This window comes from Drosophila ananassae (genome assembly GCF_017639315.1).
Source record: "Drosophila ananassae strain 14024-0371.13 chromosome 4 unlocalized genomic scaffold, ASM1763931v2 tig00000054, whole genome shotgun sequence".
NCBI classification, from domain to species: Eukaryota; Metazoa; Arthropoda; class Insecta; order Diptera; family Drosophilidae; genus Drosophila; species Drosophila ananassae.
This window is the reverse complement of record NW_025319037.1, coordinates 7,090,582-7,117,002: the sequence shown is the minus strand read 5'-3', so window position 1 is coordinate 7,117,002 and position 26,421 is coordinate 7,090,582. Positions and strand designations below refer to the sequence as shown.

The 26,421-nt window shown below is 38.2% G+C and overlaps 1 protein-coding gene across 5 annotated transcripts in view; it reads right to left on the bottom strand.

Moving 5' to 3' along the window:
- Window positions 1-2,005: 2,005 nt before the first annotated feature.
- Window positions 2,006-26,421, bottom strand: part of LOC26515561 — a 63,405-nt gene continuing 38,989 nt past the window's right edge. The window contains exons 3-5 of one of the 5 annotated variants that reach the window (XR_006507856.1): window positions 23,343-23,396; window positions 3,425-3,929; window positions 2,016-2,779 (exon numbers count right to left, since the gene is read on the bottom strand). Coding sequence is in view for 3 of the 5 variants with exons in the window: in XM_032455862.2 (XP_032311753.1) it covers window positions 16,453-23,054; window positions 23,343-23,396 (6,656 nt within the window). In the remaining 2 variants the exon portion in view is untranslated. Of the gene's footprint in view, window positions 3,930-15,883; window positions 23,055-23,342; window positions 23,397-26,421 lie in introns of those variants that run through there. The other 4 variants (XM_032455864.2, XR_004311344.2, XM_032455862.2 and 1 more) reach the window with 4 other exon arrangements.

The following is a 26,421-nucleotide window of genomic DNA, read 5'->3' as shown; positions in this document are numbered from 1 at the left end:
ATCGCGGGATTTTGTGTCGATGCTGAAGTCGATTGCGATTCTTTGCTCAGAAACGAAAAGTATTCTGTTCGTACCACCTGAAATCTGTCATCGGTGTATCCATCATTTTTATACCCTTGCAGAGGGTATTATAATTTTGGTCAAAAGTGTGCAACGCAGTGAAGGAGACATCTCCGACCCTATAAAGTATATATATTCATGATCAGGATCACCTCCTGAGTCGATATGAGCATGTCGATATGAGAAACGGACAGACGGACAGACGGCGTCTGTCCGTTTCTACGCAAACTAGTCTCTCAGTTTTAAAGCTATCGAGTTGAAACTTTGCACACATCCTTCTTTCCTTTGCAGGCAGTATATAAGTCGGAACGGCCGGGATCGGTCGACTATATCCTATAGCTGTCATATAACTGATTGATTGGAAATGGTATAACTTTGTTGTTTTTCAAGTTAGAAGGATGGGAGTTTCAATGGGTTCCTCTTTTGGCAAAATAATTCGATATGCCAAATTTCATAAGGATCGGCCAACTATATACGATCCGCTACATATCTAATAATATAAGATGTGTGGCGCCACCTAGCGGACTGCGACTCAACTGCAAGGGTATATAAACTTCGGCTCCGCCCGAAGTTAGCTTTTCTTTCTTGTTTATGGCTGGTTCCAGGTCGATGAGATCATGGGATCCCGTGACGATTTCCTTAAATAGCTCCTTCATGTGTTGTCTGGCGTGTGTGGACACTTCCCGTCCTTCGGTGCGGTTGCACAGAAAGTCTTTCATATCGTCTAATCGTCCTTCATGTCTTGGTTTTAATGGTGCAAATCGAAGGTCTTCTCCTTCGTTTCCTCGTGATGGTTGTGTCTTTCGCTCGAGATTTTCGCCTGTTTTCCGGGGCCTTTGTGACGGACCTGACACAGATGGGATTCCATCCGAAAATGTAGCTTCATACTCTTTCATAAGCTGTTCTAGTGCTTTGGCCTTTGTGAAATACTCATTCTCAGGACTTAGTGCTAGCTCATGGAGCTAGGGTCTGGGTCCATGAGTGGGTGAGCTGTTGGAGTCTCTCCTCGAAGTATCCCTCCTTGAGTTTTCGCTCTGTCCTTAGTGAAGTTTCTTATTAGTCTTTGGATGGCTATGTTGTTTTCAATTTGCTCATCAATGAGCATTTGGATTACGAGGTCTGATTCTGATCCCATGGTTTCGATGTATCCCTTTTTTTTTGATGAGTTAAATTGCGTTCACGTCGGGGTCACCAAATGTTCGTCCGTAGAGCGTTATGCGGCCACTACGTCGAATTCGAACTCACGGGCAAAACCGTAGATCCCGGATTCGTAGTCAAGAAATGAATGAAATCTGACTATTTTACCTGGATTCTGCAAGGGACTGATCGGGTTGATAAGGCGCTTGCTGTGATAAGGCTAGAGTGGATGTGGGGTACTTGAAGTCTTGGGCTGGGTTTCCTCAAGTACAGATGGTATGGTGGTTCGGCTGATTCCTTATAGGCCGGTCCTACTTGTGGTCCGTTTTACGGGAGCAACACTCGAAGTAGTCTGGTATGCCGCGGGTTCTCCTTGTGGTCCGTTTCACGGGAGCAACACTCGAAGTAGTCTGGTATGCCGCGGGTTCTCCTTGTGGTCCGTTTCACGGGAGCAACACTCGAAGTAGGTTGGGTAACGCGGGGTCTACTTGTGGTCCGTTTCACGGGAGCAACACTCGAAGTAGTCTGGTATGCCGCGGGTTCTCCTTGTGGTCCGTTTCACGGGAGCAACACTCGAAGTAGGTTGGGTAACGCGGGGTCTACCTGTGGTCTATTCCACGGGAGCAACACTCGCAGTACACTGGCATCTACACAGAAGCCACTCGAAGTAGGTTCGATGATGAAAGTTCTACTGGTGGTCCGTTTGCACTGAAGTAGATAGCTTTCAGAGAGTCCTACTTGTGAACCGTTTTACACAGGATCACAGGTTGATTTTAAGTGGCGTAGTTCAGACACTGAGTAACGAGACGATTGACTCTGATTTCGCAACTATCTTTATTTCAGAAGAACAATTCTTATAAAAGATTCTAAATTATACAGAATTAAATCTAAGGAAGGTCAATGTTATGGACGTGCTATAACTAATGTTAATGCCAGAGTCAGCCACCTCTGAGTATGCTGACTCAGATTGTTTGTTCGTGTACTGGTTGTACATGCATTTCGGCTTAGCTAGCTGTTTTTTGCTTGCTTCGGTCAGTCGGTCATTCTTCCCGCTGATAATGCTTCTGGCGCCGTCTACTAGTGCTGGGTTAATAGGTTGGATATAGTTTTATGCTTATTACTAATTATTAATAGGTGTGCCAATAGGTTAGTGGGTTTGAATATTGCGACATGCTGATGCATATTGATTGGATGAAATTACTAAGTGTGTATATAGGGTAGTAGGTCATGGCACTAGGTGACAACATCAACAAATGGTTTTCCTAAGCACAATCACATCGGGGTTCACCAATGTTCAGGTACCGAGCGTTTTCGGGAGCTTTATTTTATGTTCCAAATCTAGGCTTTAATAAAAAACACGGACCTTTAGATTTCTATGTATGATTACAATTTATTTAAATGATTTGTTTTATATATAGAAAATATGACATATGAATGTGACTGCGTAGGGTTGATGACTGAATTAGAATAAAAAACGCGGGAGCGGAAGTCTGGTACTCTCCATGAGAAATAGGGTGTAGTTGTTAAATATTTTTGTGAGTGCTGTCTAACGATGCTGGCGACTGGTGGTTGTTTGAGGAGTCTGTGTAATATATGTTGTAAAGGGTAATTTTTTAAGAGTACTAATTATTTAAGAGTAAGTAAGAGTAATTACTTACTTTAAGAGTAAGTAATTATTTTTTTAGTCTATGGGGAAAAGCCGAATACGATTAAAGCTTACAGTATAACATAACACGTGATGCAACATGTGACACAAAAAGTGACGTTAAATTGGACCTTCCGAATGAACCACTTGAAACGGAGCCGCAAACAACATTTACGTGAAGGTATTTTAAAATAAATGGCAAAGGCCAGTTTATAGATTCCAATAAAAATGTTCATTCAATGATGAAAATTTGTGTGTTTTATTCGATTTTGAAAAACTACGCTTAAAAAATCAGCCGTTTTATATAGGTGATTGTAAGGAATACATTGTATGTCATTCTATATTATTTTATTTTATTTTTTTATTATTTAATAGAACATTTTTTTTTTTAACAACTTAGCCTAGAGGAGGTTACTCTATACTATACTACTCTAAGCTGCGGGAAAGCACAAGTATTAACAATTGAGCGCAAAGGTAATTGCAGAATTAACTGCAATTTGTATATTAGCCAAAAAGACAAATAAAGAAAAAGAAATAGAGCTATATTTGAATTGAAACTTTTTAAATTGGTGAAATGCTTACCCAAATATGACACTCCCCAAACGCGTAGCGATACGGGTATAACTTTAAGTCACATTCTTAGTGTGAAAGAATGAACTTCAAGATTAGTATTTAAGAAGTCAAGTTTAAGTTTTAGTCAAGAATATAAATTTATCACAAGCGCATTTAGTTTTTGCTTTGTACAACTATTATCTTTTGGGAGTCACGGGCGCGAGCACCAGTGCTTTTGTTTTGCGTTGTTGTCTCTAGCTACTAGAAATCGGTCCCCGAGAAAGTTGAAGAAGTCCATAAATTGCAGTTTCTTTATTTTTTAGTACTTGGATTAGATATGTCTAATATATCTAATATAATAAAAATATTGGGTGCTGTCGTACCGGAACGACAGGTTCAATAGGTATTGAATACCAGTTGCAATCCTTTAATGCTGTCGGGTCAGGCATCAGCCACAAAATAGATAAGATCACTAATATTTAAGAATTGGTCTCAAACCGTCTCTTATCGGCCGCACCGCTTCAACGGGCTTTATCTATAAATAAATAAATATCCATAAATTGAAGCTTTTGTCTCATTTCATTTCATATGCGCCCATAAATATACCTTTTAAAAATAATTAATTTCGTGTTATTATTTTCATTAAAGGTTATTGAAAAATCTCAATGACCAAACATTGGTGACCCCGCCGTGATTTAAGTAATAAAATTATATGTAATATAATATTAGGTATAATTTAATATAAATTTATATTTGCTACTGTTGGAATTATAAATTTATACATGAGTGTACAACGCACTATGTGGTTGGTTATGTACTTAACTGTAAACTAATTGTCGCTTACTTATGTTTCTAAGTTCGTCTGCCTGCGTGCAGTCTATCATATTTTATTGAAGTCAGTCGCTAATGAAGCTCAGAAACGAATAAATCTAATAGGTTATGGGCCCAGAGTGCGTATAAACTGCGTGTAACCTAAAATTTCTGAACATTCCGAAAAGTGACTCGAATTTGCAAAAATGAGTGTATCGTGGCAAATTGAAAAATTAAATGAAAGTAACTATGATGTATGGTGCATGACCATGGAGAGTTTCCTGATAGCGTCAGACCTCTGGGATGTGGTCAGTGGTGATCTGGTTAAACCAGAAGACGGTGCCGATTTAGTCAAATGGATTAAAACTGATAAAAAGGCTCGAGCATACATAGTAATGAACATGACGGGGGCGCAAATGACACAAGTGAAAAAGTGTATGACCTCCCGCGAAATGTGGACTAAACTAAACAGGCTGGACTCAATGAAAGTTTCTGGGCAGAAGCTATCAAGACTGCATCCTACTTGAGAAATCGCGCAGAGACGTCAACTTTACATGGTATGACCCCTTTTGAAGTATGGACTGGCAGAAAACCTTGCGTAGGGCACTTGCGAGTTTTCGGTGCGAAGACCATTGTTCTTAACAAGATGCGAAAGAGGAAATTTTCTCCAAAGGGTGAAGAGCATATTTTGGTAGGATATGCAGAATTGTCAAAGGCATACCGCTTATATAATTTTGAGAAAAGAAGAGTCATCACAGCCCGTGACGTAATTTTTATTGAAGACGATTTTACCAAAAAGGATTTGGCTAAGGTGTCTGAATATCAGATCGTTGAACTCCAATGTGAAACTCCAGTTGATGAGTGTTTGCAAGTAGAACCTGAGGTGAGTTCTAGCATTTTATCGTCTACGGAACAGCAACCTCAAGATGTTGAGGCTAGAAGAGGACCAGGACGACCAAAGATGATACTCACTGGGCTACCTGGACGCCCGAAGAAGCAATATACCATGCTAAATATCCTGACAACTGAGGATGTCTCAGTACCGAGTAGTTACAGCATGGCACTAAGCTCAGAGCATGGAGACAAATGGAAGGCATCGATTCAGAAGGAGATGAATAGTTTGAAAGCCAATGGTACGTGGTCATTAGTTGACTTACCCGAAGGCCAGAAGACCATTGGATGCAAATGGGTATTTGCAGTTAAACGAGACAAGTTTGGCAACGTCGAGACGTTTAAATCAAGACTGGTTGCTAAAGGGTGCGCACAGCGCCTAGGTATTAATTATTTCGAAACTTTTTCTCCAGTTGCTAGATATTCAACAATTAGACTTGTCATCGCCCTGGCCGTGGAATATAAAATGTTTCTGCATCAGATGGACGTTTCGTCAGCATACCTCAACAGTTACTTGCAAGACGAGGTATATATGCGGCAGCCTGAAGGCTTTGTTGACAAACAGTTTCCAAAACGGGTCCTGAAGCTTCACAAATCGTTGTACGGCCTTAAGCAGAGTGGGCGAGAATGGAATGAGCAGCTCAATGCCGTTCTATTGAAGATTGGTTTTACTCCGTGTCCGAGTGAGCCATGTTTGTACATACGCAATACCCAAGGCATCATGGGAATTGTAGTTGTGTACGTTGACGACTTGATCATATCCAGTTCGAGCAAAGATGACCTGAATGAGATCAAGGTGCTAATCTCACAGTCGTTTGATGTGGTCGACAATGGCACATTGAAACATTTCCTGGGTATGGAAATTGAGCGAGAGGGTGACACTGGTGGAGTAAGGATTGGTCACAAACAATATATTGAGACACTTCTTAGTGAGTATAAAATGCAAGACTGTAAGCCTAATAGTATACCCCTAGAAGTTGGTCATCAAATCAAAACCAATCCCTTATTGGATCGCTTATGTATCTGGCAATGACTACCCGGCCAGATATCCTACACTCTACAGTAAAACTTGCTCAGCGAAATGCAAGTCCGCATGGGGAGCACGAGGCAGCTGCTAAGCGTATACTGAGATACCTTAGAGGCACATCGGAGCTACAACTTTGTTTCAAACGCACAGGTCGAGATATCCATTGTTACGTGGATGCTGATTGGCGTTCTTTGCTGCAGGCGCTGCTTTCAGTTGGGAATCGAAGAAGCAGAGCGTAGTGGCACTAAGCAGCACCGAAGCAGAATATATTGCGTTGTCTGGCGCTGCTAAAGAGGCAATGTACATCAAGAAGCTGATTACCGAAATGGGGTTTGGTGGCATTAAAACGTTACAGGTCTTTAGCGACAACCAAAGTGTTTAGCCACAATGTTTAGCCAAAAATCCAAAGTTCCATGCGGGAAGCAAACACATTGATATTAAGTATCATCATGTCAGGGATATGTTTAAAAGTAAAATTATAAATATTGAATATGTATCTACTGAGAATATGATTGCTGATGTATTAACAAAGAATTTGAATAGAGTAAAACATGAGAAATGTATTAGTCTACTAGGACTTTTGTAATGAAGACATAATGCGTTGAGAAGGAGTGTTGGAATTATAAATTTATACATGAGTGTACAACGCACTATGTGGATGGTTATGTACTTAACTGTAAACTAATTGTCGCTTACTTATGTTTCTAAGTTCGTCTGCCTGCGTGCAGTCTATCATATTTTATTGAAGTCAGTCGCTAATGAAGCTCAGAAACGAATAAATCTAATAGCTACTATCATATGAGCAACATTGGTTGTACAACTTTTTGAAACACCTTAAGCTTACGTTAAAAAATTAACAAAAATTTTTTAATTAAAAAATTCATAACTTTATAATCAAGAAAGATATTAAAACGCTCTTTACACCGTTGGAAAGGTTTCTTAAATATCTATTTCAGTTTATTTAAGACCAAACGACTTAATAGTAGACAAAAAAATGCACTGAAAACACATTTTTTTTAAAGAAAAATATGTTAAAAACAAGAAAGGAAAGCTAAGTTGATATACCCTTGCAGTTGTGCCATTTCCTGCTGATCCTTATGAAATTTGGCAAATCAGATTATTTTCTCCAAAATAGAATCTGTATTAAGTCTCATCTTTCTAACTTAAAAAAAAACAAAGTTTTGCCAATTCCGATTGTTCAGTTATATGGCAGCTATAGGATATAGTCGGCTGATCCTTATAAAATTTGGCAATTCAGATTATTTTCTCCAAAATAGAATCTGTATCAAGTCCAATCTTTCTAACTTAAGGGGGCAGGATGGTTTCAGAGGCTGAAAAATAGCAGATTTTTGCGATTATGTTTTTCATTTCTGAGTGATTACAATTATTCAATTTTTTTACACGATACACGGCTATATTTGGAGAGTATCTAGGAATTTTTTTGTTAAGAAATAATTATTATTTATCCCGTGACGGGCAGTCGGCCGGAGTCGCTTCTGGCCTTACAGTGTTATCGGAAATGAAAAAATTGAATTGATTTACTGAAAATATTAGTTTCTTGTGCGGATGAACGAAACCATTTTGAAAAATATGCGATTTTGAATTTTTGGCGCGGTTCTAAAGTCGGAGGTACCATTTTTTCATAAAAATCAGCCTAATATTTCCCGTAAAAATGGTAAAAAAAAAATTTAAAAAAAAAAAACGCTCGTTCATCCGCAAGTATTTATTGTATTAAAGATGTGTGCAAAATTTTATTTAGATCCGAGCATTACTTTTTGAGTTACGTTACGCACCGACTTGAAAAAGTTGTTTTGAGAAAAACACGTTTAAAGTTTTATAAGCAATGGAAAGTATATGGAGAGAAAGAAACTAGAAAATCGGTATCTCAGCGAGCTTTAGTCCGATCGATATGAAACTTCACATGATATTCCTGAGATAATGTTCTATTATATATACAATTTTTGAAAAAAAAATTTTTTTGAAGTCTCAAACCATTCTGCCCCCTTAAAAAACAGCAAAGTTTTGCCAATTCCGATTGTTCAGTTATATGGCAGCTATATGTTATAGTCGGCCGATCCTTATGAAATTCGGCAGAACAGATTATTTTGTTCAAAATTTTAAAACACAAAATAGTTTTTGTAGAAACAGACAGACGCGTCTAGACGGTCAGACGGACAGACGGACATGCTCATATCGACTCAGGAGGTGATCATGATCAAGAATATATATATTTTATAGGGTCGGAGAGGTCTCCTTCACTGCGTTGCACACTTTTGACCAAAATTATAATACTCTGCAAGGGTATAAAAATTTGTATAGTCCTATAAGTGCAGCTACTAATTTTGTGCAGCCACCTGTGAAGCTTGGTGTTACGTACACATATGTACATACAGGGTTGGGACTTTCCACACATGTTATATTTGATCGAAATATCTTATGTACAAAATTCATCAGGATCGGCCGACTTTAAGTTAGATAGATGGGACTTAGTACAGATTGCATTTTGGGCAATCTTATCTGATTTGCAAAATTTTATTAGGATCGGCTGACTATATCCTATAGCTCTCATATAACTGAACAATCGGAATTAAGCCATTAACTTTGTTTTTGAACGGTTGTTTTTACGGTTTCCGTTTTGGGCAATCTAGTCCTATTTTTCATAAGGATCGGCCGACTATATCCTATACCTGCCATATAACTGATCGATCGGAAATGGCACAACCTTGCTATTTTAAAAGATGCTTAGGGCTGTTTCCAATATTTTTATAAGAAAATTTATTTAATGGTGAAATTCTCATAAGGATCGGACAACTATATTCGATCCGATATATATAATAATAATAAAGGCTGCTGCTAAACTGCAAGGGTATATCAACTTCCTTTTTTGATAATTTATTATATACTGAAACTCTCATAAGGATCGACCTCTCATCTGTTTATTTGTTTAAGCAATTTTTTTCCCGCACTACGAAACAATTTTGGATTTTTAATAGAATTCGGGCTAATTTTCAATCAAAGTTTTTAAACTAACCAAATTCCAAATTTTTTTTCTTCGTCGTGCCGAACAAGAATATTTTTGTATGCATATTTTTAATATTTTTGAATATTTTTGTACGCCTATATAGCATATTTTCGTCACCAAAGCATGCAGGTTCGTCACCGGTTCTTTACTTCGCCAAGTGGTTTTTTATATCATTTTAATTAGGCGCAGTTTATATATAGAAGCGATGAATTCCAGCGGCGTCGTCACAGGAGAACCCACTCCAGCTCAGAGTGTCATTTTAAAATGCAAGGCAAAGGGTATCCCCCAGGATTTGAAGAGGATCCAAGGAGCCTCCAGCCAGTACCCAAGGTGGAAGATGCCATGCTCCATGCCAATTGGTCGCCAAGTAGGAAGACTTCAACGCCATCCACGGGGAGCTTGAAGAATTGGATATTTCGAAGATCAGTAGCCACTTGCGATGGACCGTGTCTGAGCTTGTAGCGTCGTTGCATGCCGAAATCGAGCACGAGACGTCATTGCGTTGTGCTCGAAATGCTGCCTTAGTTTTCAAACCTTGACTCCTCTTGCTCTGCCTACTTTTAGCGGAGGATATTCGGAGCGGGCTGATTCTTACTCAGCTTTCTCAACAATTGTGGGCTGCAATCCTCACATAAGTGAGGTGAAAAAGCTGCAGAGATTGCGATCTTGCCTTCGGGACTCAGCCGTAGATGCAGTTCGTTCCTTTTAAATCTTCGAGAAGAATTATGATGTCGCGTTGCATCTCTTGGAAAAACGAATAAAAACCGTCGGTTAATATTTCAGCCTATTGAAAGAAGGTTCAGTGGCATCGCTTCGAGGGCTTTTAGATAAACTCAATGCCCACATGCGAGCCTTGAAAAATTATTCTTCAAGTGCTCCTTGAAGGGTTGGACCCAGCTACCCAGGCCAAGTGGGAGGAATGCAGCGATGCAGTACTCTGGAGGCTATGTATGTGGTCATGGCCGCGTACGCGCCGGGCACTCATATGGGAAGACGTAGAGTCGCAAATAATTGTAGATCGTCCTTTATCATCACTAATTCACCTTCCCCTGCCTTTATATTATGTGGTGGGTCCCACGTAGAGTCTGCCTCAGATTTCTGTTAATGCCCCCAAGAGCCGTCTTGACGAGGCAAGGCGACTCTGTCTATGTCGGAAATGACTCCAAACTGGCCATCACCTGCGTGCCTCTCTGCTAATTATCGCAGTTGTGGGAGGAGGCATCACTGCCTGCTGCATTTTTTTGATGTGCAGTTATCCAGCAAACCAGTCTTTGATTGTGCCGTCTACGTCAGCCACAGCCGAGTGCTCCGCGGCTTCATCACCCGCGGTTTCTTGGCAGTGTCTGGAATTGGCGACACTGGCTTTGCGATAGACGGATACTCAGTCAATGTGCTCCTACGGTCCCGTTGCTCCGAATATTCGGTCCTTGACATCGCAGTCATCGCCCCCAAAATCACGGATCTCCAGCCTAGTCTCAGCTTGTATGTCTCCAGTTGAAATACGCCGGCCAACCTCACTTTAGCCGATTCGAAGTTCTTCCGGCACAACGTATCTATTTGCTTACCGGAGCCAGTCTACTTCCTGTGTGTTGTTGCACCGTTGTTGCAGGAAACCCGGCTTGGATGGGTTGTGGGGGTGGGAGCGGTTCACACATGGAGTGGCCGTTGGCGAGAAGTATCGATCTAGTCCCCGGTCGAGATGTAGTTTAGACACTGTGGCGGGTTTTAGAACCGCATCTGAAACTACCAAGCGCGCAGTGGCTAAGCTTTGCCTCTTTGCCCCTTAAGGAAGAAGTTGAAGTACAGGCCTCAACTGGGGGAGGATATCTGGTCAGGTAGCAGCCACGGCATAGATTTCCACCAGAAGCGCACATCTGTTGCTGGAGGTTTTTATGTAGCGATACAATCCCGTCTTTATTTCCTATATATCTTCATATAAATTTATTAACACATCAAGTTTTCTATACTGACTTTACTGCCTTTTTTTAAATGGTGCGATTAAATTTATTGGCAGCTTAAAATTTTCTCATTGTGCTTTACACTTTGCTGCTACAAAGATCTGCAACTTCGCCCGACTCTCTTCGCCGTCTCGCCTACTATTCAACAGTGCAACTACGTACTTAAGACATCGACCTGCTCTTTTCACAATATCTGTTACATCGTTCTTCGAAAACACGAACTCCTTACGCCGTCGTTTCAAGCTTGATTTTGCTTTCCAAAAAATCGTTTGTACTCGTTAAGTTTCGTCACTAACCATACAACATATAGAATTCTCATTTCATACAACGAAAATGGACGCAAAAATTTCTTGCGACAGTCCCCCGGAGGCCCCAGAGAGAATCTTACTCTCATTCTTGCGCTCAAATTCTCTCTGAACGTTTTTGGTTGTTCAGTCACTGAGAGGCGCATCATCAAGAATGTTGCTCCGCGGTTAAACTGATCTTTATATGTATGCGTACTCACGCATTCACATATACGGTTTCATGTGTGTGCGTTCAACTTCGTTTTGAAGCCAGCTAAAAATTTTAATTTTTGTAACTTTTCAGGCATGCTACCCTATGAAAATTGGGGTATACATTATACGGTAATGATGAAAAAATATGTTTTATATTTTAATATTTCAACTTATATTTTATATTTGTTATGGAATACGATTAAGTGGTAGCTTTAAAATGTTTTTCATATATACATATACATATACATATGTCAACGAATGCATTAAAATCTATATATTAAGGTAGAAACAGGATATATTTCAGTCGATTGCTTTTAAGTTGTTGTAGTTCTGCAAGCGGATGGTGTTATATACCCTTCGGATGGATGAGTTTTGTTGAGTGAGAATAAACAAAAACAGCTGATTTTTTGTTTCTGTGGGCATCAGTAGGGTACGCAAGAACCATCCGTTTGAAAATAAGAACAGTGAAATTTCGGTTTTAAGTAAAACCGACTGAAAGATACCCTGTTCCTATCTTAGTACAATGATTTTTAATTGTTCGTAAATATATAAATATATAATTTCGTAAATATATATGTAAAGCATTTTACAGCTTCCATCTAATCGTATTCCTAAATATGTATAAAAAGTATGAAATATTAAAATATATAATATAATATATAATAAAATTTTTTCATAGTTAAATATATTGAATTCTTCCATTTTCTTAGGGTAGCATGCCTGAAAAGTTACAAAAATCAAAAATTTTAGCTGGCTTCAAAACGAAGTTGAACGCACACACATGAAACCGTGTATGTGAATGCGTGAATACGCATACATATAAAGATCAGTTCAATCGCGGAGCAACCTTCTTGATGATGCGCCTCTCAGCGACTGAACAACAAAAAACGTTCAGAGAGAATTTGAGCGTAAGAATGAGAGTAAGATTCTCTCTGGGGCCTCCGGGGGCCTGTCGCAAAAAATGTTTGCGTCCATTTTCGTTGTATGAAAGGAGAAGTCTATATGTTGTATGGTTAGTGGTTTCGTATACAGTGGGATTTTATCTACTATCTACATGATCACAATTTGTACAGCTAAATGAGTTTGAAGGTACTATTACAGATGACTCCTTCCTCGGAAAACACCTCGGAAAGCGTTATTTGTACCATATTGCGGATATGCTCAATTCTATTCAAGAGAATATAAGGTCACATCAAGCTCAATATCTAACATTTTCATCCTAAAGAACTATGGCCTAAGCAGACAATTGTTCAGGAATACCTACCTAGAGACCGTTTACCAGTTCTGGTTTTAGTGTTTCAAAAAACAAAATAATGTGTTCTCCATTTGTTATCATAACTTTTGCAGTAGCTCAATAGCTCAATATCTAACATTTTCATCCTAAAGAACTATGGCCTAAGCAGACAATTGTTCAGGAATACCTACCTAGAGACCGTTTACCAGTTCTGGTTTTAGTGTTTCAAAAAACAAAATAATGTGTTCTCCATTTGTTATCATAACTTTTGCAGTATTCTTGGAAGTAAGGCCAAATTTTAAATAATATTAAAACTTATTAGCGCTTATTGAAACCTGAATCACTGATCACGAAAGTATTATTCCCTAGTACACTGTGTTTCGAATGGATGGATCTTTGCTGTTTATAATGAATATTCAGCTGTGCTTATACCCTTTTCTTTGGTTCTTCGTATATTTACCTGGCCTGTTCCTATGTACCTCATTTGGTAGAAGATCCTTTCACCACCTTGTAGCTTTTAAGTCTGTTTTATTGTTGCTCAACGACTCGGATTTAATCTTAGCTACGGGTGAATTTCATTTTCCCTGGTTTTCTCTGGTATCCAGTTAGCAGTCCAGTGGCCAAATGACTTCATCGATCGCTTAACTGATATTGCACTTTTTTTTCTGTCCCCTTCATAACACTTATGGCAGATTATTTGACCTCATATTGTCTAATGTGACATCCTCTGCGACAGAAATTCAGTCTTAGTCATTATCGCTTTCAGGACTTACATCATCCTAAACATATGGTTTCTGTGAATATCGACGGTCCTTATGGTCATGGTAGCATGGTTACTCTCAATTGGAATTTGTTATTCTGTTCTTGTGTCAAAACTGGATTTATTCTTTTGTCAATACGAACTCATAAAAATATTCCCAAAATCTTGAAAGCTTGGTATTACTACTCACATTGCATAATATGATCCTAACTCTATTTATCCATTTCAACACTAGGCATAACATAACATATGTTTCCCTAAATTTAACCACCATTATGTGTTTAAGGAGCACTCTACAATGGATAATGTTTCTGGTGTCATTCTTAGCCACTGCTCTGATGTCCGATGCTATCCTCTTACTATCCTATTTAATTTATCCTTGGAGCTTGCATGCCTTCTCAAGCGGTGGAATGAATACTTTATGTTTCCCTTCATAAAAGATGTTCCGAAGCCGTTTTTAAAATCTACCGTCTGCAATTCCCAATATGCTGAAGAAACGTGTTACATCACAATAGTAACACTTTTGCAAATTTATCATATCCTTTTTACAGCAACCTTTTAGCAAGCAACCTTCTGGAATTCTCCTTGATTATCCCCCTTGGTTTTCTTTGCCGCATGGAAACTGATGTTGGTTATACTGATTTTAGCAAAGCATTCGATCCTGAAAATCATCTTTTCCTTTTACGAACACTTTATCTTATGAGTTTTCCTCCAAAAATCTTACAGTGGATGACTTCATATTTATCGTATTGTTCGCAGCGAGTACCTACTATAACCATTTCATCTGGTGCCCCTCAAGGTAGGCACTTAAAACCGTTGATGTTTGTCCTTAGAGTCATACGTTAGCTATATAAGCTGATGATGTCAAGAATAGATCCGAGATAGTTTAAGAGAAGAGTAAGAGTAAGATATCACGAGGAAGAGTATTGCACAGATAAGACGTTTAATATAAGAGATTTAAGATTGTTAGTGGAGCAAAGTGACAAAACGTGGTAGAGACCATTGTAGTCCGAACATAATAACCTGAACGGATCGTGTTGGGCATATGTCGAACTACAATGGCTGAGGAGCAGAGGACGAAAGTTTATAGTCCTTCTACTAGGAACGTTAAAGTTCAAGCGCGTTAGTAAATGCTGGCGGTCTACATTTCCATAAATAAGATTATATAGAAACATGACACCCAGCATCGTTCTACGGTTTGTTAATGATGGTAAGTTGATTAGTAAAAGTCTACTACGATAAGAGGGGAGGTGAAGATTTGCATCCGAATTAAGTCCCCTAAAACCTAAAGTCAGGAAGTTTTTTTGTGTACAGATTCTATGTGATCTCGGTGTACTCGGTGATTGAGGACTAAAGACACACGATCCATACAAAAGAATCGGACGGACCAATGATGTATATAACATTTTAGTTATGTACGTCATTTAATTCTTTTCGTTCGTTCCAAGGCGTTTCCATTTAGAAAGTACATAGCCTGGCGAGGACTAGATCGATAAAATTACATAATTTACATTTCGATCCATAAAGCTTTAGGTTATTTGCTAAACACCAATTTTGAAATTTATCCAAATCAAATTGAAGTCTAGACTGGGCGCTAGTGAATTTATACTGAAGACATAGCTTAACGTCATCAGCGTACATAATTACAAGTGAATAAGTTAAGGCTAGAGGCATTAATAATGAGTGTAATTAATAAACAGTGTAAAAAGTAAGGGTCCAAGATGGCTTCCTTGGGGCACCCCAGATGTGGCGCGGACAAAACGCGAGGTAACATCTTTAAAGAAAACACGTTGGGTTCTCCCAGATAAGTTTCTCAAAATACAGATAAGATCAGTTGAGAATCCCAAAAGACTGAGTTTACTTATAAGAAGCGAATGGTTAACAGAGTCAAATGCTTTACTGAAGTCAGTGTAAATGACGTCTGTTTGTAAGCCATTCCGGAACCCATCCGTGATAAAAGACGTTAGCTCCAATAAGTTGGTAGTGGTGGAGCGCGGAGTCATTATTGAACTACATAGGTGTTGCCAATGTGGAGTGATAAGTTTTGCAAAAAGCTTTGGAATTGCTGAAAATTTAGAGATGCCTCTATAATTTGGAGCGTCCCGTTTTTATGCAGCGGAATAATAAAAGATGATGAGACAAAAAATTAATATGACGCGAGGTTAGAGGGGCATTGATGTAAGTCTGGTACTCTAAATGGGTAATAGGGTGTAGTTTTCAAATGTGGTCACAGCAAAAAAGTTAAGAAAAACATTTTAAATTTATTCCAGCAACAAATTGGAAACAATAATTTTACACAGTTTTTACCACTGCATGATTGCAAATGTCCTTTATTACCATATGAAAAACATATTAATAAAATCATATAATTTAACCTAGTTTCTATGTACATTAGATAAAATATGTTAGTATTATTTCAAATTTATTCTAATGATTATGTACATTAAATTTCGTTTACAAAACCTAAGTTTATTATTACAACCAATATAAAAATTATGATGCACACAAATAACAATTAGCCATGGACAATACAGTTTATAGGTTCATAAGAGGGTAATTGAAATACTCGAAGAAATATGTATTCCGTACAAATTTTTATAGAAACAACTTTTTAATTTTTTTAATTTCCTTGACTGAGTTATCAACCTATAGAATTGAAACTAAAATATGATGTTCGAATTAATGTTCCTAAAACAACTAAAATGAAAAAAATTGTTTAAAACTTTGAAAGCTATTGACTAGTGATCAAATATCGTCATCCACATGTACCTTCCAATTGTAAGGGACCAAATTATCCAGAAAAAGTCGAATCTTGATCAAAAATTCTTAAATCGTAAGATGCTGTTAAAAAATACATTTTTAAATATTTAATATGTATCTACCAGTATTGATTATTGTCGCTAGTTCTTTTTCCATTGAAAGTAAGTTTAATTTCTTACTCGATTTATCTAACCAAACGCTTACATCACCCACAATACTCTCCAACGAAGTTGTTCCACCTTTAAATGAACTTGGTAAGGTATTCATTAAATAACTAAATTTCGTAACTTCTTGATTATTTTTAAAATTTTTTGCAGCACTAGTCGTTTGAAAGTATAAATCTGCCTGTCTCTTTTGTAAGGTAGCAGAATGCTCATAAATGCCTTGTACAGTTGATAAAACAGTACTAAATTCACCAGGTCTTCGCCCTGATACGTATAGTGTTACAACGCTTGCATCCTGTGAATTCATTACTAATTCATTATGCCTACTTCGCTTATGACCATGGCTACCTTTTTTTATTTTTTTGCGTGAATTTTTAGATGTTGGCATTGTATTTCTGTTTGATGGCATTTCTAAACTATAGTCGATATCATCGATGGCATCTGACTTTACATTTGAACGAGTTACTTCCAAGTCTTGAAGGTTCTCACTTATTAATAATTCGGGTGATTCCGGTTTTGAAATTATATGTGGTAACGATATAGGCTCCTGTTGTTGTTGTAGCAGCAACTGTTGTAACAACAAGCTGTTTATTGCTGCCGGTCCATTATTTTGAATGTTCTGTACCATTGATGGAGTATTAATGATTGTGTCTACACTGTATTCGGTAGCAGTTATAGTTTGAGCAATTGTGTCGTATACAGTAGTAAAAATTTTTTTACCCTGAAATGTTATTGGTAATATTGTGGACTTTCCATCGAAAATTGTAGTTACATATGTGGATGTATGGGTTCGATATTCAGTTATAGGTTCGACAGATGATGTAACTGGTACTGGTGATATATAATTTTGTTGCTGACCATTTATAGGATGAGCAGGTAAATTTAAATTTCCTAAAAGTAACTGCGAAAGTAATATATTTGCAAGTGGTGCATTAGCAGAAATTTGGGGCTGTATTGTAGATACAAGATATTCTACAGAGTAAGCTGTTGATGGTAAAATGTGTGAAAATGATGTCTTTCGACCACGTATTGTAGTGGGTGTAAACGTTACAGTACTTGTGATAGATTCATGCAAAAGATATTTGGTATATTCAGTCAACCCAGCTTCATTTATCTTAGACTCCTCCCTTTTAAGATATGTAGAAGTCAATCCATTTTTACCGACAATATTGGTATATTGATTCGACCCCACCAGCTCCGTACTGCTTTTAGCGGTTATAATATTTTTATAATCTGTTTTATGGCCATTTACAAAAGGTACAGTGACTTCAGATGGTATAAAATGTGTAACTGTGATTATTTTCTCTTCCTGCTCAACAATTTTTAAGTCGGAGGCATACTCGCTTCTATTTCGGCTGCGCACAGAACCCCTTCCTCTTTTAGACGTATTTGTGTTAATATTTCTGGAACGTGATATATGCGATAATCGTCCGTGTTCTCCATTATTTTTGTTATTATAATTATTATGGCTCTTTATTCTTTGGCTGGTAGAACTACTACTTGGGTTGGAACCAATTGCGCGTCTTGTCGAAGTATTACCTAATTGTCGACGGAAATTGCTTTGGGATCCTGAACGTGTATTGCTTTTGAAAGTATTTTCATTTTCTCGTAGGGTAAACTGACGGCGCTTTGAAGATGGTCGAGTTGGTCTAATTGTTTTATTCGTTGTTGCAATTGTAGAGTTAAAAATATTACCTTGTGTTGGCATCTGATTACTCCGTGAAGAATAAAATCTCGACCCAAAACGCGAATTTGATTTAGCTGAAGAATGGGTTGTTTCTTCTAGCTCTTCAAAGTTGACTTGCATAATCTCTTTACTTGGGGTAGATATCGTTGAGTTTTGACGACGAAACCTAAATCGATTCATAACTTTTGCTTCCGATTGACGACGTCTTCTTGTATGAATTTTATGGCAACAAAATATTCGGCTTGACCGCTTGTTTCGATGCTTTTTACCATTACTATTTTCTGCTTCATCGTTTTCATATTCATTTTCGGAGCTATTTTCGGAACTGTTTGTATTCGTTATATCTGTGGGTTCATCTTTCTGCTGGGGTTGGAATAGACCACGAGGAGGGAATAGATTACTTTGTGACCTCGACCTGGCTTGAAGACCAATAGGACGGGGAAAGCTTCGAGGTGAAGGTTTAACTGTTGTAGTTGTTGTACTGGTTGTAGTTAACAATTTGGAACGGGATAGCAATGGATTCCGTCTAAAAGAAGCTACTGGCGAATTTCCTAAATTTTTTTTTGGTGAAATAAATCCACTTGGTCTATTTACTGGTCGACGAAGGCGTAATAATTGATTTTGATTGTGTTGCGAAGATTCTACTTCTTCACTTACTTCTGTTGAGTTCTCTTCTTCGATGCTACTATCTGAGGAAAGGTGGTCATGGGCGATGGTTTGTGTTTGAGAGCCCCCATAACTAAGGGATAAGGTGTTTGGCTTAATACGAATATTTGATGTTATTGATGAGCCGCGAAATACAGCTTTTGTTTTTTGACGAAGTAAAATATTATTATTTTGTCGCTTAGAACTCAGATTTTGAGCTACTTGTACCGATGGAGAGAGTCTGTTTCTTGAAGCGAAATATACAGTGTTGGATTCGAAGATTCCATGCAGTTCAGTTGTTAGTTTGGATGGGCGGCTAAAAAGTCGTCTGGACGTATGCGTCTGATAAAAACTAGATTCGTTAAGGCCTTTTACTCCATTTGAAAAGACACCACGGCGGGAAGAGCTGTATTTACCATTTATTTTTAAAGCAGGTGTTGCCGTTATAGTCGGAGTTATGTCGGATCTAGTAATAATAGTCGCGCTAAGAGAATTTTGACTTTTTTGTTTTGGGGCAAATGTTGGTCTATTTCGTGAAGCAAAGGGTCGTATTACTGGAGCAAAAGTCCGTTTTGATGTATTAAGCGGATCCGTGGATTCATCGTTTTGAGAACCCACATTTTCTATTATAATTTCTGGTTTAGTTTTCATGTCCGCATTATTAATAGTTTCAGAATAATATTCAGACTTTTGAGATAATGGTTTTATTACATTAGTTGAAAAAGAATAATTTATTGCAATTGTTGCCTTAGTTGGTATAATGAAATTTTCTGAAAAAGTGTTTTCATACAAAAAACTAGATGTACTTTCAATGACTTGCGCATATCGATTGTCAATAACCGTGCCGATAACTTTTGATTGGTACAAAGTAGTGGTATTATTTTGGATTCGTTTGCCTTCGATGAGTCTAACCAAGCCCGTCCTATGCAACTTTGATATTGATGAGCTTTTATCAAACTCAGTTTGTAATAAAGTTGTTGCTAAAATTTTTTTTTTCGATTCGTCAATTTTTAGTCTGGAGGTACTGCTAGTTATCTCAACACTATATCCCTCGTCATTTACTTTTGACAGAATTTCTGTTGTAAAATACAAAGTACTAACTTCATCAGCATCAATTATTTTCTTAAAATCAAACAAAACTAATTGGTTATCAGAAGTACTTAATATATACGCATTTTCGGTTGTGGGATGAATATATTGTGGGACTGCGGAATTAGCTACTGGTGTTGAAAAAGACATTTTATTGCTTGTAACAACATTAGTTACAGTCTCAAAACGGGAATCGGTAATAGTTTCATTTCCTTTATATGAAGTGGTATAATACGTATATGTTGTGTAGTAAGTTATAACATCAGAGGAAAGGTGTAGGCTTTTTAGGATATCAGTGGTGTTTGTGGTGATATCATAGTCCCGGGTTTGATTAACACTGTATATTTTAGATGAAGATGTGTTTACGGTTTCTTGTAAGATATATGTAGGTGATACTATATTAGATAAAGTTTCCTCTCTGCTTACTGTTGTAATTTCACCATCTTTAGCTAATTTTGTCCAATATGTAAACGTTGTAAAATATGTAATAGGGAAGATACTTTCTTCTTTTAATGTTTTTGATGGTTGCAATATGCCAGTCGCTATATTTGTCAATGTCTCAAGGCGACTGATAATATTTGTGTCATTGCCGACGTACATTGTTGTATAGAATGTAAATGTGGTAAAACTGGTTTGTAGAAGCAACGTTGCAGATGGAATTATCTCCTCAGTATTGCTTTCCGAACTAACTTGATCATCATGATCCAAGAAATCGTTTTTCACTTTGTACACAGAAGTCACAGACTTATGATTGTCAATTTTATTTACAGATGCTTTAAGCTCAAGTTTTTCTGCTACGGATAAATTTTTACTATAGTTTGGTTGTGTAAAAATTAAAGTGTGATTGCTTAAAAATTTCGAAGTTAGATAACTAGTTATCACATTTGTCCGCGACATGATCTCGGTATTGTTATCAGAAAAAATTGACGTATAGTAAGTATAGGTTGTATAAAAAGTTTTTGTGTATTTCAAATCATCAAAACTTGCCGTTGCTTGTGTGAAGCTTTCAATTTCAGAAATATTTTTTGTGTTATGGGGTAGAAGTTTATTTGCAAGCTCTGTTGGTATGGTATATTTAGAAACTGTATGTATAATATTAGGATTTGATTGGTTGTTTTTGTTTTCAATAATTTGATTTGCTTTAACTGTGCTTAAAACTTGTGAAATAGATTCTTCTTCAGTTCTATATTTCGAAGAAAGTAGGCTAGTTATAATCTCTGTATGGCTAGAAACAGTGGTTTTGGAGCCTTCAAAAAATGTTGTCAAATAGGTATAAGTGGTAAAAAAAGTTTTGTAAATAAAATCAAAGTCATCAGTAACATTGACATATTCATCATCCTCATCCTCTCCCTCATACTCATTTTCGTTGGTGAGGTCGTAGTATTCATATTGTGGAGAAATGGTTTCTTTTACCTCTTTTGCTGTTAATTTACGTTGAGGCTCAATTAGAAGAATAGTTTTATTATTCATATCAATCAGATCCGTAGTTTGCTGAACCTGGGAAGCCTGTATACAGTAATATTTAGTAGTCTTTATAATATCATAATTGGCAATCGGATTATCTTTTATAACATCATCCACAGCTAGAGATGACGTATCAAAGAGAACCTTTGGCATTTGTGTAAAAAATACCTGCGATGTTGTGTGATCGCATGTATAATTTTCTTTTACGTTGTTTGATGTTGTGTCTATTGTTACTAAAGTTTTGTTTATCTTGGCATTAATATAATTTTCTTCAATATTTTTATTAATATTATTTTCTCTTTGAACCGAGTTTTTCTCTGGCTGAACATTATTTGTATAATGAATCAATTTAGTTTTTGCAATATAATTGGTAAAAGGATCATCATCTAAGAAAATAGTGGTGGCACCTCCAAGCACTTCTTCACTTGACTGATTTTGATGATAAAAGCTCATTTTATCCATTTGAAAGTAATCCTTCGTTTCGTTTATGGTAAAATTGTACTGTTCATTTATTGATGTATTTAGTTCAATTCGAACCGAGGGTATATAATTTGAGCTTAGTGTAATCTGAGTATAATTTTTTGTATTTATTGGATTCTTTAAAAGAATTGATTCATCAATAATTTTATTTGAGCTTTTTGAGACACGATTTGAAACATCTTCAAGATTTTCATTCGAAGCTATATTCTTATCGTACATGTTTTCTAAAACCATGGTTTTCTTCACAGAATTTTTGTTTTCGGGTAGGGAATGAATAGTTTGAGTTAGGAATGATTCGGATCCTAATGTAGGCACTCCTTTTATCGAAGTTACTTGTCCAAAGTGTTTATTATATTGTAATGTACTTGGTAAAAATACAATAACACTGTCACCAACAATAGTAGTAAACTCTGCAAATCCATAATATGTTACAGTAGAAGAGTCTATTTTCGAAGTAGTTTCAGCTTCATGTTCAGAAATATTTCTGTTCACATTTTTTCCAAACCGTTCATGAACGGTATCATCATTTAAATTGTTGATTGGAATAGTAGCTCCACGAAAAACTGTATTACGATTTTTAACCGTAAATGTTTCCAAGTCTTCAACGGGTAAAGACTGATTACTTTTAAGTGTATTTAACTCTTCCTTATTTTCATGAATAGATAGTGTCAGGCTATTTCTTAATTTTTGCGGCAGCAAAATTGACCAATTTGAATCTTCCCCTCTTGGTGTTATAGATTCGGTTTGTTTCGTCCCCTTTACGTTAACGAAGTCTGTATTTCCTACAAAGTCATTCTTTTTAATGTCAAGACTATCGTCAACATACTGCCATTCATGGACATCCAAATTAAATAAGTCGTTGTGATTTTGTAATAGTTTGGAGTTCTTTTGGAAAGGATTTTCCCCTACCCAGCTTGTTTTAACAGCAGGAGAAGTATTATCGTTTCTGTAAAGAACTCTAGATCGTTTTTTAAGATATTGTGCGTACAGTCTTCCGTTATTAAGAGTGGTTCCTACAATCTTGGTAGCAAACTCGGTTGTTATTCCATTTTGAATAAATGTTCGTGCTGTTGATGTTAAAAGTCCAACTTCAGGCCGTAGCTTTAAAAATCTTCCATGGGTATCGCCCACGCGACCTGACGCATTATTAAGCAAAATTACAGTTGTTATATCTAGGTAACCATTCAAAGTTGTTAATAACAATTTAGGATTAGTACAAAATATAATAGTTTACATAATCCAAAATTTTCAATTCGAAATAATTTTCCAGAATATCCAATAGGTGTGAAACAATTTATGTACATAGAAAGAAAAAAAGAAAACGTAAAGGAATTAAATAAAAAAATTTGATTTTTCCTCTATTAACTAGCTAAAACTTTTCAAAAATCTTGTCTTTATATAATATTTGATCAAGTATCATCATTTCCAAGTATAATTTACAAAGCTTTATATTTTCTTACCGTCAGCAGCAAGATTTGATATTATGGGTGTTGGGTTGATTGGATAAGGCTGATCTGTAAGCATTGGAAATTAATCATAAAATAATTTATAGATAAGGAACACTAGCATCGGGTGAAGCCGAAGCTTATTACTGTGGGCGGCAGTTCTCGAGGTGGCGAACCGCAGACCTTAGCATGCGCGAGAAGGCACTATAAATAGCCAATGAATTAACAATATTATATGTGATCTTAATGAATGATATACCAATACATAGTTATTGTTTTAATGAGACAATTTCTATCTGAACATTTGTCAAAAGTTGTGAGGTTTGGGCGAAATTTTTAAAACAGAGAAATTTTAAAATACCTTATTTTACTTTAAATTACGTTAAATGATAAAAAATAAAAATAAAATGTGTTTATTAACAAAGGCATAACTTCCTGCAGCCAAGCAGCTACCAAAAAATGCATGTAAAATAATCATAATATGCTTAGCTGCAGCTGTTGTTATCAGCATGTATTCGTCTCTGTTTTGTTTCCCAGTTTCGCATGCGCTTTGTTGCTCTTTTGTAGCGCATGCACTTTGGGAGCTTTGGTGGAGCTTCTGCGCAAGGTCTTAGGTTTTATGCACTTGTTAGTCGGCATTGGTTTGGATCGGCCGCGGAATTTGTTTTGGGGTTAAATTGACCCATAATAATAGAATTATAAATCGAACCTCGTCTTGTTAATTCGGCCGCTATCAAAACGCTGATAGCTCAATATTTTGTGACCCCGACGTGATTTTATCCCGGTTGACTGTTGTAATCAGCATTAAAAGTGCCAAGAAAACGCCGTTGTTGTTGTTGCTACAAGTTGCATTTTTATTGCATAATGGAGTCTGGAGATGAGACTATTGGAGCTGCTGCCGCAACCCCGGAAAGGACGCTGCGGAGAAGAGCAGAGGTGACCTGCCAGGAGAGGGAGACGCTGCATCATAAGGTGAAGGCTGCGGCGCGGAATAAGGATTGCACCATTATGGCGCTGGAGTCAGTGGAGAAGCGTTTGCGTGAGCGGTTCACTGCGCTTCAAGAAGAGTTGGAGGAGCTTAATTTTAGCGAGATCGGGAGTGATCTGTATCGGAGATTCTCGCAGCTGGCGACTGATGTGCAAGTGGACATTCAGGTGGAGGTTGCCAAGCGCTCCATGAGAATCGCTGTCCACTCCACACTTCTCGATGGTGCCAGTGTATTGCCAATGCCATACAAGCCAGCCCCCTCCTTGGCTGGCCGGATTTCACGCCCTTTTTAAGACAACGATCAACAGCCATCCTCACCTAACGAGATGGAAAAGCTCCGGTGGCTCATTTCATGCCTGCGCGAGTCAGCCTTAAATACGGTGAGAGCTCTGGAAATTACTGACGCGAACTACGATGTAGCCCTTGACCTATTGCGCAATCGTTTTAGTAATCGGCGTTTAATATTTCAGTCTCACATTAATGAGATCCTGCAGCTTCGTGTGGTCGAGCCAGGGTCTGTTGCTACTTTGCGGGAGCTATCAGATCGGTTCAATGGGCATATGCGGGCTCTTATGAGTTCCGGATCAGCTGCCGAGATCCAAGGATGCTTACTTATCCAGATTATCCTACAGAAGTTGGATCCTGCCACAAAGGACAAGTAGGAGGACACTCTCGCCGGAATCAACGACAGCCATTCATCTTGGGAGTCCATGGCACGATTCTTAAAGCAAAGGTGCCGGACTCTCGAAAGCGTTGACTTTTCTTTGGCAGCGCATTCACCAGCTGACCAAGTAGGCCGAGGCAGATCGTCCAATAACCGATCTTCGTGCATGGTTATTAACTGTCCTGTTCTCTGCGCCCTGTGTGGTGTTTCGGCGCTCGAGCTTCCTTCTTATCAAAAGTTTAGTGCTTTGCCAATTGAGGAACGGTACGATGAAGTGCGGCGTCTGACTCGCTGTTTTGTTTGTCTAGCGGATGGCCATCTCGCTCGCAGATGCCCAGCTTCCCGCTGCTCGACGTATAATCACCGTCAGCATATTCTGTTGCACCCTCGCGGGCAGGTTTCACCCGCACGAGTCTCACGTCCTATCGGTGCAGTTGCTGTTGCGAACCCATCCCGCTCAATTAACGCTATTGTGATCCAGGATCGCAATGCTGAGCTAGTGCTCCTGCCAAACAGCCAATGTACTCGTTCGTGGTCGATCTGGAGCCTTCCTGCCTTGCCGTGTTTTAAAGGATTCCGGTTAACAAGTGCATCTCATCTCGTCGCGGCTGGCGAGTGAACTTCATCTTTGCCGCTCCAAATGCTCTACAATGGTGGCCGGTTTCGGCGGGCTGGGTTTGAAACGGAGCGTGAAGTCCCGCCTTAGCTCTTATTCAGTGGAAATTGAGGCTGTTGTAGCTTCACATATTACAGACTAACAGCCTAGCCATGACTTAGATGCTTCGTTCTGGAAGATTTCCGGCAATATGGATTTAGCTGACCCCAACTTCCACAAAGCGCAGCGAGTGGACCTGCTGATTGGAGCCGGCTTATAATATGACCTGTTGTCGGCTGGCCAAATCCAGTTAGGTCACGGGCTCCACATTGCTCAGAACACTCGATTTGTCTGGGTGTTTTCTGGACGCGGTGAACTATCACGGGATGTGTCTGCGCGCTGTGCTGGGGAGGACAACCCACGGAATAACCACTGCAATAATGTGACTGCTGCCCCTTCCCACATTGTTATTAAAGGCCCACCCTTCAATGGCGGGAGGATGTTGGGCCAAGCAGCCACCAAAAAATGCATGTAAAATAATTATAATATGCTTAGCAGCTGTTGTTATCAGCATGTATTCGTCTCTGTTTTGTCTCCCAGTTTCGCATGCGCTTTGTTGCTCTTTTGTAGCGCATGCACTTTGGGAGCTTTGGAGGAGCTTCAGCGCAAGCTCTAAGGTTTTATGCACTTGTTAGTCGGCATTGGTTTGGATCGGCCGCGGAATTTGTTTTGGGGTTAAATTGACCCATAACACAGCGTTACAAAAAAAACAAAAGTGAATGATCTTTTTAAGTGACATAGTAGGAATTGTTTATTGGGTTGAGTATATCACAAAACCATGTTTGAA